General features: G+C 41.2%; 1 protein-coding gene across 8 annotated transcripts in view; it reads left to right on the top strand.

Annotated features, from left to right (window-relative positions):
• srrm3 (serine/arginine repetitive matrix 3) overlaps nt 1–13,476 on the top strand; it is a 772,181-nt gene that overhangs the window by 726,371 nt on the left and 32,334 nt on the right. For all 8 annotated transcript variants that reach the window (XM_043718790.1, XM_043718791.1, XM_043718787.1 and 5 more), the window contains one exon: nt 12,361–12,707. In XM_043718790.1, the coding sequence (XP_043574725.1) occupies nt 12,361–12,707 (347 nt within the window). The remainder of the gene's footprint in view (nt 1–12,360; nt 12,708–13,476) is intronic.

The following is a 13,476-nucleotide window of genomic DNA, read 5'->3' as shown; positions in this document are numbered from 1 at the left end:
GCAATGCCACCCCAGAACACCTCAGATGGCCTCCTACTTCAAGGGCCGCAATTTCCCCTTCCACGTGGTCAACAATCCCTCCAGCATCTCCTCCACTTCCCGCACTTCCGCCCTTGAACCCCACTCCTCCAACCACAACAAGAATAGGCACCCCTCAGGTCCTCATCTTCAACCACCAATCTCCGGGTACAACGAATCATCTTCTGCCATTTCTGCCACCTTCCCTTGCCACTGCAATAGGTTTAAAACCTGCACCCACACCCCCCCCCTCACCTCCATCCAAGGCCCCAAAGGATCTTTCCACATCTGTCAGAGATTTTCCTGCACATGCAAGCACCTCAAGTCTTGTACCCATTGCACTTGATGTGGTCTCTTCTATATTGGGGAGACAGGATGCCAACTCACGGAACATTTCAGAAAACATCTCTGGGACACATGCACCAAACAACCCCACCACCCTGTGGTTGACCATGTCAACTCCCTCTCCCACTCTGCCAAGGACATATAAGTCCTGAGCCTCCTCCACCACCAAATCCAACTCACCTGACGCCTGGAGGAAGAATGCCTCATCTTCTGCCTTGGGGCCCTCCAGTCAGCATCAACATTGATTTCACCAGTTTCCTCATCTCCCCTCCCCCCACCTTATCTCAGATACAACCCTCCGCCGTTTTGAGATGTCCTACCTGTCCATCTTCCTTCCCACCTATCCACTCCGCTCTCCTTTCAGACCTTTCAGTCATAGAGGGCGGCACGGTGGCACAGTGGTTAGCACTGCTGCCTCACAGCGCCGTAGACCCGGGTTCAATTCCCACCTCAGGCGACTGACTGTGTGGAGTTTGCACGTTCTCCCAGTTAGGTAAGGGGTAAATGTAGGGGTATGGGTGGGTTGCGCTTCGGCGGGGCGGTGTGGACTTGTTGGGCCGAAGGGCCTGTTTCCACACTGTAAGTAATCTAATCTAATCTAATCTAATCTAACCTATCACCACCACCACCACCTGCATCTACCTATCACCTTTCTGACTGCCTACCCCCCTCCTATTTATCTCTCAGCCCCCTTCTGCCCCACATTTCTGATGAAGGGCTTACGCCTGAAACATTGACTCTCCTGCTCCTCTGATGCTGCCTGACCTGCAGTGCTTTTCCAGCAACACGCTCTCGACTCTGATCTCCAGCATCTGCAGTCCTTACTTTCTCCTTATACAGGCCTCACCAGAATGCTTTATCAAGGAGCTCTATTCAGTTTGTTCTTTATTGCATAGGTGTCTGAGTAAGGATGGTCATTCTGCAGCCCAGTAATTTGATAATTAACTGAGATATTAGGATCTAGTAGTGTTGCATGACTATTGCAATTTGTCAGTGAATCAACATGCCAGTGTTTTGTATTCCAATACACCAGTGTACCAACATGCCCGTATTCCAATGGTAGACTCTTCAGTTTGCAGTTTCTCCTCTTCCGTTTTGAAAGAAATCTCGTTCAATAAATTTCTGCAAGCACTTGGTAAGAGTATCGGACAAATCACACCCCCCCAAAAGTGATGTTGATCAAGGTCAATAAGCAATTCACTCCCAACCAGGTGTTTTCCAACGTAGAGTTGTAAAAAGCCTCTTTTATATTTTTTCATCAGTACCAAAAAACCACCTGAGCAAATATATGTGGATAGTCATTGATTGAAACAATTCGAACATACATTACATAACCGCAGAGACTGGTAGATAGGAACATAGAAACTGCAAAGATCGTGTAATAATTAAAACCAATAATGCCCTAGTTGGTCTGCTGATGCCTCAACAATTTGGAAAGGTGCTTATGGAAAATAAATCTCAATTCCATTTCTAGTTTTTTTTAAATTTTGTTAAGTATGGCAGTCAGTACCCATTGGTTGATCTATCCAACCAATCCTCAATACAGTAGCAGAGAAGTGATACAACCAACTGTCCTGCCTCACCCTCTCAGTAGAGGCTATGCTGAGGAGTTCCCAGAACAGTCTGGTACTGCTTATCAGACAGTTGTCACTCAAGTGCAGGTCAAAGGCCGAGAATTCTGGACCAAGTAACTCACGTCCGCATTCCCAAAAACTTGCCCATCATCTACAGGTTGCCAAACCTTTGCATCATTTCGGGTAAAACAGCTCACTTTGATTGGCACCCATCCACTGCTCAAATATTCAGTGGCAACAGTGTACATCATATACAGGAAAGGCTGCACTAAGTCACCAAGCCTTCTTTGATGGCATCTTCCAGATCTGTGATCTCTCTTACCCAGCTGGAAAAGTGCAACAGATACAAGGAAACACTACTACCTGCAAGTTTTCCTCAAAGCCACACCATCTTGACTTGGAACTATATCACCGTCCTTTCACTATTGCTGGATTTAAATTCTGGACCACACAAAATAGCAGCAGGAGTAGGCCATTCAGCCCCTTCAACCTGTTTGCTGTGCCATTCATATATCTCTTGATGTCCATCTTAAATGAACTTAAAAACTGATCTTTCATGGTTATCTGGGGCAAAGAATTCCAAAGGTTCACCACTCTCTGAGTTAAATAGTTTCTCCTCATTTCAGTCCTAAATAGCTTTCCCCTTATGTTGAGAATGTGTTCCTTGGTTCTAGGTTAGCCCTCCCACCCAACCAGGTGAAATATCCTTTCTGTATCCAATCTCTCTAGCTCCTTCAGAATTAAGAAGATGTTTCAATTAGATTACCTCCCGTTCTTCTGAACTCCAGGGAATTTCTCCTCATAGGACAGTCCCATCATCCCAGTCTGGTAAACCATTTCTGCATTCCCTGTCTGGCAAGCGTATCCTTCCTTAGATAAGAAGATTAAAACTGAACTCAATATCCCAAGTGCTGTCTTAACAAGGATCTTTTTTTTAATTCATTCATGGGATGTGAGGATCACTGGCTGGGCCAGCATTTATTGCCTATCCCTAATTGCCCTTTGAATTGAGTAGTTGGGGCCACTTCAAAGGCATTTCAGAGTCAAGCACATGCTGTGGTTCTGGAGTCATGTATATGTCATACCAGGAGAAAGTGAGGTCTGCAGACGCTGGAGATCAAAGCTGAAACTTTATTGCTGGAACAGCACAGCAGGTCAGGCAGCATCGCCTCAGCGGTGTAGAGATCCTTACCTGTCATACCAGGTAAGGATGGCAAATTTCCATCCTGAAAGGACATTAGTGAGCCATTAGTTTTTACAATAATCGCAAGTGGTTATAAAGTCACCATGTGGCCAATAAAACAGAACATTACAGCACAGTACAGGCCCTTTGGCCCTCGGTGGAACCAATCTGAAGCCTATCTATCCTACATTATTCCATTCTCGTCCATATGCCTATCCGATGACCATTTAAATGCCCTTAAAGTTGGCGAGTCTACTACTGTTGCAGGCAGTGTGTACCACGCTCCTATTACTCTCCGACTAAAGAACCTACCTCTGACATCTGTCCTATATCTATCACCCCTCAATTTAAAGCTATGTTCCCTCATGCTAGCCATCTCCATTGGAGGAAAAAGGCTCTCACTGTCCACGCGATTTAACCCTCTGATTATCTTATATAACGATTTGTTCTCTTTTTAAAATTGAATTCACATTAGCCTGCTTCTCTATTACTAGACCACGGAGCAGAAAAGAAGCAAATCATCTTTATTCCTGTAGATTAGATTAGATTACATTAGATTTTTTTTAGATTAGATTAGATTACATTACAGTGTGGAAACAGGCCCTTCGGCCCAACAAATCCACACCGACCCGCCGAAGTGCAACCCACCCATACCCCTACATTTACCCCTATACCTAACACTACGGGCAATTTAGCATGGCCAATTCACCTAACCTGCACATCTTTTGGACTGTGGGAGGAAACCGGAGCACCCGGAGGAAACACACGCAGAGACGGGGAGAATGTGCAAACTCCACACAGTCAGTCGCCTGAGGCGGGAATTGAACCCAGGTCTCTGGCGCTGTGAGGCAGCAGTGCTAACCACTGTGCCACCGTGCCGCCCACAAATTAAATCTTCTTGTGATAAAGACCAGCATACCAGTTACCTTCCAAATTGCTTGCTGTTACCTTTCGATGACTTGTGAACAAGGTCACCCAGGTCGCTTTGGGGGAAATCAGCGCTTCTCAATCTCTTAACTATTTAAAGATACTTTGCCACCTCCCTTCCTCCCACCAAAGTGTGTCACCTCTTAATTTTCCACATTAGGTCCATTTGCATATCCTAACCCACTCACTCAACCTGTCCAACCCCAACCCTAGCCTTTTAGTATCCTCCACACATTACAATTTCCCACCTAAGTATGTGTCATCTGCAAACTTTGAAACATTACATTTAATCCCCGCATCCAAATCATTGATGTAGATTGCAGGCTAGCTGGGGGCTGATCCTTATGTACCCCACTAGTCACAGCCTGCCAACAGGAGAATCACCCATTTATTCCTATTCTGTCTTCTGTCCTCAATCTATGCCAGTATATTACCCGCAATCCTATGGTAACCTGTATGGGATCTTATCAAGTATTCTGAAAATCAAAATACGCCATATCTACTAGCTCCTCCTTATCTATTCTGTTAATAACATCTTCAAAAATCTCCAACATGAAAATATAATTGCATAATACAGTTATGCAAGCCTCAAACATTAAGGCTTGAGACTTGCATGAAGAAACAGAACAGACACAATAAACCCATTTCAAATCTTGTCAAAAGCTAAATCCATTTGTCCCTTCTGGGAGTGCTAAATCTGAAAACTCCTCATTCCAGGTTTGCCACTTGCAGTCAGGGGCAGAACCTCACAAGTATATGCTGGGTGTAGAATTAGGGCTCAAGTCTGAACTTTGTTCAACTGATACTTACAAGATTATTAACCACTATATCCACATCCTGAGAGGGAAATCTGAGTCCAGTTCCAAAAATTCCCGTCTCCTGGGTTCTCTTCTTGGATTTTTCTTAGACATCTGATTCAAAAGGTGCCATATCAGTCATAGACGAGGGGGCTGAAGCAATGGAGACAAATCCACTTCAAATACCAACTGATGAGAGACTTTACAAGAGGATTTTTAAAGGATATGATTTGGAATCCGCATGGGATTAAAATGAAACATAAAAGAGATTTGATCGCTTTCCTTTTCCATCAAGTAGAGTGCTAACTGAAATGTATCTATTTATGTTATTCCATGACTCCTTGCAGGTAAGGTAATAGTTATTGATTGTTGTGGGTGATTTGCTTTGAATCAATGTGGCTCAGCCAATTATAGTCTGATTTCTTTTGCTGAAACACACCAATTTCCACCTTTATCCTGCGTAGTGCAGGAAAAATATTCAGTGGGTGTTCAAGGTTTTATAGATTTTACAAAACACGAAGTACAAATATTATTTATAGCTGCTGGTGGCCAGCAGGAAGATCTTCGTCTCATGTGAATGTGGTACTTTCAGTGAGTGTCTGCTGGTATGCCGCAAAACTTTCCTATTGGTCTAATTTTCTGGACGATACTGGCCACAGGTCTGAAAAATTAGGGCATGTAACAATTTGACAATGTGTTTTCCTCTCAACATACCTAAAACCTGCTAGCGAACGTGAAATTGAAAATAGCTATTCCTATTTGTCTATTACATCAAGTCAGTTCCTTCATGTGGCAAGCTGAACCCAGCCCAGTCCTTCACCCTGCATGGCCCAGGACTTGCATGCATTACTGTGGGGTCAGTGCAGTTTTAGTTTCTGCTACCCAGTCATTATTATCACAATGTTATTCACCCAAAACCAAACTTGATACAAACAGATTGCTAAGTACCTGTGCAATTACAAAGCAACATAAGACAAGTGTGGTGAAATCATTTACAAATTAACGTACATCAATCAAGCCAATTTACTGCACGGAACCTAGGTAGAAAACATTGGCTTTGTTCAAGTGCATATTAAAATTATTCTTAATTTTATTAAAGATCATTCTCTGTACTGGTCAACACAAATGGATTTCTGGTTCAAACCATTTGGTTTCAAAATAAATCAAATTGAAATTCTTTACAATTGTTTTTAATTTTTAACACAGTTACTATTTGAAAAATTGCATCAAGATAAGCAGGTTAATGATAGTCATTAATCTAATGTTGACCAGTTTAATCTCAGAAATCTCCCTTAGAAACCCAAGAGGTAACTTTTGAAAATGTTAGCACAGTGATCCAAATGGAAATTAATTTTGGGAAGAAGTTCCAATTATAGTATTTGTAAAAAATACATTAAGGTCTCAAATATAGTTATTTTCATAGTTTGCTAACAGTAATTTCAGCTTTACAAATTCACATCATAGAAATAATAAGCATGATAGCAGAGTGACCATAATCACCAGCTCATCCCTAAGTTGGTGATGTGAGTTAATGGGCCACTCACTCTCGCTTGCACAGACATATAGCATGGCTGCTAAAAATACCATCTTCCATCAAGATTCTCCAGTTATTCAATTCACATGGTACTGGCAACATTAAAGCCAATGCTGGCATAGTTCATTACAAATAAAGGTAAAATTGCCATAGTCCCACAAGACCATAGCGCTGCTCTCTCAGTAGAGAGGGACAACTGGTAGTGGTTTAACTGAAGGCAGGGATGAGGATGAGAAGATGCATGGTGATGTCATCTGGAACAGGAAGTGAACTGCACTGTTGGCATCACACCGCATCGCAAGCTAGCTATCCAGCCAACTGAGTTAATCAACACCCCCCCCCCTCCCCTCAATCCCCACCTCGAATTACATGTAGGTATGTATGGAATAAATGGATACAATTGACATCTAAAAACTTTACTGAAGAAGAGAAGGGCTATTAACATTACATTCAGCAGATAAACATGGATGGAAGTAGAAGTAACTTTAAAAAAAGCTTGTCAATTTCCAGTTTAAATAGAATCACTATCCTCTGGTCCGTTGCACAAGTTTCAAATGGTAATATCACAATGTACATAAGTAACAAAGCAATGTAACTTTGAAGAGCAATGATGATAACAAACATAGACCCCTAAATGACTTGTGTAGTTAGTAATAAGTGACCATGAGGCAGTTAGATTGTTGCTGAAAATAAACCAATAGGTTCAGTCACATTCTTTAAAGGAAGGAAACCTGCCATCTTTACCAAATCATTTCTAAATCTGACATTAGTCCCACACACCACCTCAGGTGTTCTTAACTATACTCTGGAATATTCTTAACTGGCCTAGCAAGCCATCATCTCAACACCTCAACAGGAAGGTCCCCCATATTCTTCTTACACAAACTAAGGGTGAGCTATAAATGACATCCTTGGCTATGGCACCCACATCCCAGAAATATTTGTTAAGCTAATATTGAAGATGCCAATCCTGTCCCAGTTTTTCACAAGGTGAGGATTGATAACAATTCTGAACTACTAATGTGTGTTTCTGTAACATCATAGACCTACCTGAATCCCTTTATTTAATAGCCTCCCCAGACTTCTCTTGCAGTTTTTACAAGTGTGACGGCTATTAACCCTTTGAGTACTGCACATTTTCTTTTGGAAAGCCAAAACAAATTCAACAAGCATCATTTTGATGTTAACACGTGGTATTTATAATTAAAAGCATAGGAAACCCTCTAACACAGGTCTCAATGTTTTGCATTTTCACAATATTAAGCTAAGTTTTTGCTTCACTTACATTTGATCGGTATATCTTAGGAAGGGAAACTTCATGTAAGAAGAACAGAGAAAGTTTTGAGCATCACTGTCTGGTCAAGCCTGTGCCAGCGCAAACCACTATCTCTTTCTAAATCCTGCCAGTTTGTACATTTTAACAGAATAAACTACAGGCAACTTCTGTAATGGGCAGACAACCTATGCTGTCAGATTACTATGCAAATGATGGAAAAAAAAATCCATTTTGAACTTCCCCCTTTATAGGACGGCCTTTCGCCACCTTGTCTATATTAGACTTTGTACAATTAGGCTTGGCAGAGTAAGTTTTGGTTACGAGTACCAAAGAGCCCTACCCTGTATTGGCATGATGTGAAGTTTGCATTCAGGGAAATTGGATTGATGTACATTTTGTTTGGCTAGAGATAGGGAGAATGGTGAGTTTTAACAAGAAAATGTTCAAACAGTCCTCCAAGGGTTAATGAGCCTGAAGACAGAATATCTACAGGGTGTTCTGGTTGCCACCCATTCCTTTCATTGACAGCTTCCCTTCCTGCTCTGTGTGCTTTTGCCTCCCTGTGAGCTTTTCCTTGTGTATATAATCCAATGTGCATTTTCTGTTTTCCTTAGTCAGTTGTCATGTAAAGTTACTGCACTGCACGTGATTGGACATTTATGTTTAATGAGATTCTTTTGTTTCTGAACCTTTTGCATATGAAACATCATGGCTGCAATGTTTGAGCATAAAGAACAATAGAGGAAAAAAATAACACTTAGCATCAAGTCAATGGCACATTACTAAAGAGTCACTGTCTCTTTCCCATACTGCACTCCAATGTGGAGATATTGTTTTCTTTTGTTATTGCACTCCTATCTGTGGTTGGAAGGTAGGTATTTGTTTGCCTTGGCACGCAACACATCTGCAGATGAGTCTGTTAAAGCACCCTGGCTTGAAGTTAAATCTTATTTGATTTCCATTTTCTGGGTTTTTTTTTGTTGCTTTTTATTTAAAAAAGAAACTTCTTTGGTTGTCTGTTTCATTATAAAATCTCCAGTTAGCCCCTGCTCTGGATTCATTTTCTTTTCCGACCTTCATGTTCTGTAGAGTTGTTAAGATGCATCTCTGTGTTGTTTGTAGCATTAATCCATGAATGATGCCTTTTAAATCATTTTCTTTTGCTCTGTTTTTATTTTGTCGGTAGCTGTACTAACATATATGGTGTCCCTGAACATAGTGGCTGTTTGTTCCTGTCTAGCTGCAGAAATCAAAAAGGAAAAAAAAATCAAAGAAGACAAAGGCCATATTTACATATAAGACGTTTGGGTGTTTTGTCAGTTCTTCAGCAGAATCATTGCTATCATAGTCCCTTCAGTTCCCTGCTTGGGGCACCTCTGCATGGTCATTTTCTTTAAACAAACTCAATTTATAGAGAAAAAGCAATGGGTGAGATATGACTATAATGAGCATCCCTCATAACCTTTGACCTTTAGCCTCCATTTTCTACTGTCCTTTTGGAAAATGAGCCACACAAGGGTTATTTAGAAATGGAGTCCTTGTCCTGTTCCCATCACTGATTAGAAAACATAACGTCCAGTTTGGGAAAAAAACGGTAATCAAGAGAATACATTTTTCCTCAGCAACTTTGATACTAGCCCTCTTTGAATATTTTGGGGAAACTCATCGATAATTGACTGTAGCATTGTGTAAATGCAAGGCCAGTTGTCTGACGTGATACTTATTGTTTAACATTTTTTGAGTTCACAATGTCAGGAGCCACAAGAGTTCCGTGAATAATTGAGCTGAAATCAAATCATAAGACTGATGGAATTTGTAAAGTGATTCACGAAACTCATTGACTGTGTGAAGGAAATGTACAGAATTATAAAATTAAAGTTGAGCATTGGATTCACTACGTAAATGGGAAATTGAAGCTCAAGTAGACAAAAGGTTGGAATAGTCACCTTGTAATACATGTCCTCACATGGTGGAGTTGACTTTTTTAGTTATGTTCTCAACTGATGATTAAATTTGGCCCTAGTGAAGGAGAAAGAGAGCAAAACCAGAAGAGAAAATGGTCACTGTAACAGGATCATGGCACCTCTTGGAAGCATGGTCAAGAATAGCAATGGTCTATCTGATGAGTCACAACAAAACACTAAACCATGAGGGGAATGAAAACACAATCTCCTCACAAAGTCAGGCCCATTTTATCCTTTAAACCAGTGCTGTTTTCCCTGTTAACAGTTTGTTTCTTCAAAAATAAATTGATTTCTTTTCATCTCTTTCTTTTATAGTGACAATCAATAACTTTAAGAATTTATAACTCAAGTGAGCTCTCTTTTTGGAGTATTACTACTAATGAGAAACTTGGGTTTGCTCCATCATGCAATCCACTTACAGTGTCTGAAGATGGCTTTCCTGATTCCAAATTAGTCTACATTCATGTAAATTTGAAAATCTAATTAGCATTGAGTGTATAAATTGCCTCTTTTTAAAGAAGTTTAGTATGCAATAACAAAGTCTTAAAGTGACTATGCTACAATGTATTAATGATCTAAGTGCCAACATTTGCCTACCGATTCTCCAATCTTTATGTTGATATCACTCATGCCAAAAGGGTTAAAGAGGGAGACACAAAGCAGAGGTGGAGCCCCATGGGTTGCTCACATGGTCTCCCCCATTCCTCCACTCCTACAGTGGCTAGATGAAGTACGCATTTGATTGAGACCAACACACAGTACCAATAGGTTAAACTGTTCTAAAGGATGGGGGGGCTGGGGTTAGAATTTAATGTAAAATAAATTTAAAAGTTGTTCCTATAATTATTTTAGAATATAAAATCTATTCAAAGGTTATCAAGTATTACTTCGTTTGAAGTTAGTAGTAAAATTGATCTCCTTACTAAATATTTAGATTTGAAACATGAAACATTGCACACTTTAAAATGTTACCTGCAAAACCAGGTTATTTGTGCTCAGAAGTCAACATCATAAAGTGCTTAAGCCAAATAGTGGTCATTTTAATGGTCTGATAAAGCTAAAGTAAATGCTAGGAAGAATGAGAAATGTGCTTTATGGCTGTCACAACACCTTCATCTGAGTGTGTGATTACAGGTCACTTATAATGAACCACAAAGTGCACATTGACATGGGAGAACATTACAGGAATGCAGTAATTAACAATCACACAGTAAGGGTAGCCAAAACTCAGCTGGGCTCAGTACAGTGTAGTCAGATCTCAGCCACCTTCTTTTCTTCTGTGTGGCACCTTGGGATTTTAATTTTTTTTTGCAGTAAAGGTGCTTTTCAAATGGCCAGTGTGATTTATGGCCGTGGTAAAAAAATGCTATTGTCTTATTGCAAAGAGATTGAAATCCTATGCAATCTAGTATCCACCATGAGGGTATTGGTAGATACTGAGCAGTTACAAAAAGGCTCAAATTAAACAGGAAAACAAAGAAAGAAACTGGTTTAAACTACACCAACTTAAGCTCTGGCTAGAAAATAGGGAACCAGCATACTTTTCCAACAATATCCATTCCACACTTAAGAGAAATGTGTCAAAATCAAAATAATTTGGAGAGTTCCTATCCAATTGCCTCCCCACTCCCCCACACCAAAGTACAAAACCTGATTGACACTTCAGAACTGAAAATTGAAGGGGGAAGATTGGACACACCAGTTCTTAACATCAGCTGAAAACCTAGTCCTCTGCCCATCACTGTACAGCCCTGAAGAATGCTAAAGGTCACAGAGACTGGGAGAGGCTCATTCTCTGCACTTAAGGAACGGCAGACATACTGCCTTTCACTTTGTCTCCTATAACCTCTTGTCCGAAACTTTACAGGTAAAATCTGACATTCCACAGGTATATATTTACATATAAATGTCCCTTTTGTGGAATGGTAGCCCAGAGACCCCAGACTGGCCTTACTTTAGTGCATCAGTACTCAGGCTTTGAAGCAGTTGCATTATTGTACTATTAATAAATTCCTTTGCACATTCTTAATTTCATACATTGTTCATATTTCACTACTTGGAAAGGGCTTTTTTGTGTCTTTTTTTCTCTTGCATTTTGTGACTCTAATGATGCACTTATGTTGCCCCGCTTTTCCCTTTTTCCTCACACCTTACCTACTAATGGAGGAAATGCTACCTGATTGGTAAGTGTATGTTAACCAAACGGGGGTACAAAAAAAATACATTAATAATCTGGGTCGCTGATGACAGATGAGCAGTTCTCTGCAGGAAAAGCACAAAAAGAAAACAGAGTATTATTCAGAGGGTTTTGTTTGAGTGATAATTAATACATTTGTGGATTTTTGTTTCAATTTTTGCCTTCCATTTCTGTGCTGTTCAGTCAAGTTGTCTATCTTCACCTTGTTTTATTTTAAAACCAGGAATTGTTTAAAAAAAATCTTTGTCCTTTCCTCAAAAATACAGCGATCTATTGAGCTCACTCTTTAATTTATTTATTATTCCATTCTGTTCCTTCTTAATCTTCGGTTGACTGGTTAATTTTTTGTTTATTTTCCCATTCCAGGTTTGTTATTTTGAATTAATTTTTGGTTTGCATGCAAAATCTTGCATGAGCTGCACTGTAGAGGACTGTGTTAGATAAACTATTGACGTAGGCTGTGTCTTAGGGATGTGGCAAGAATTGAAATATCATTGTTATTGTGTCAGAGTGGCTTTAAGTTTAGTCTTTCTCTCCTGCTACAGAGCACGGACTCCAGGTCATTGTCACCAGGAGCAGAACCCAGATCTGCGTCGACATCTCCCAAGGCCAAGGACTCCAAGCAGTCGAGGCATGGCTCCAGGCATTTCAGGTCCAGGTCCCCAGGCCGCAGCAGGAGATCCTCCACCGAGGGCAGGCATGCAAAGCACAGGTCAAGGTCAGCATCCACACATAGGGGCTCAAGCCGACGGAAGCCGACCCTACCAGCTCACAAAGGGTCTCCACGCTCTCCAAGCCAGTCAGACTTCAGCAGTGACTCTGCGGAATCTGTCGGCAGTCGCTCACGGTCGCACCACGTGTCAGGGTGGAGTAAAAGCACGCGAGCAAAGAAGTTAGTCTTCCATTTGTTTTCCGATTCTTAAAAGATGTGCTGTTTTCCAGCACCCCCTGCCCCCCACCACAACCCCAAATGGTCCTCCATGCTCAAGACATTCCCCTCCAAAGACCAAGTCTGGAACACATCGCCAACCTCTCCCTAGTTATATCCATGCGATGTACTAATGACTGAAAGAAAGTGTGTAATGTCCATGACTTCAATTTCTCCCGTGCGTACCTTTAACCTCATCCCCCCACCCCACCCCATGCCCTGAAATGGAACAATGCAGTCCTGACAATATGCAGCAGAATAATGTGAGTGCAATTGGCAAATTTGGATTCAGTAGTGTTTTCTCAAAGAGTTGCAAATGATTTGTGTTCAATCCATATTCTGATGTTCAGTCTGGTCAAGCAATCCAACAGAAAATCAAGTTAAATATGTTTTCAAAGTTTGTGAGAAGATTTGTAGCTCGGGTGCTCATTGTTGTGGTTCTGTTCGCCGAGCTGGGAATTTGTGTTGCAGACGTTTTGTCCCCTGTCTAGGTGACATCTTCAGGGCTTGGGAGCCTCCTGTGAAGCGCTTCTGTGATCTTTCCTCCGGCATTTGTAGTGGTTTGAATCTGCCGCTTCCGGTTGTCAGTTCCAGCTGTCCGCTGCAGTGGTCGGTATATTGGGTCCAGGTCGATGTGCTTATTGATTGAATCTGTGGATGAGTGCCATGCCTCTAGGAATTCCCTGGCTGTTCTCTGTTTGGCTTGTCCTATAATAGTAATGTTGTCCCAGTC

The sequence above is a fragment of the Chiloscyllium plagiosum genome, chromosome 28, assembly GCF_004010195.1.
Source record: "Chiloscyllium plagiosum isolate BGI_BamShark_2017 chromosome 28, ASM401019v2, whole genome shotgun sequence".
Classification (NCBI taxonomy): Eukaryota; Metazoa; Chordata; class Chondrichthyes; order Orectolobiformes; family Hemiscylliidae; genus Chiloscyllium; species Chiloscyllium plagiosum.
The sequence above is the reverse complement of the archived record's forward strand: the minus strand, read 5'-3'. Positions and strand labels throughout refer to the sequence as shown.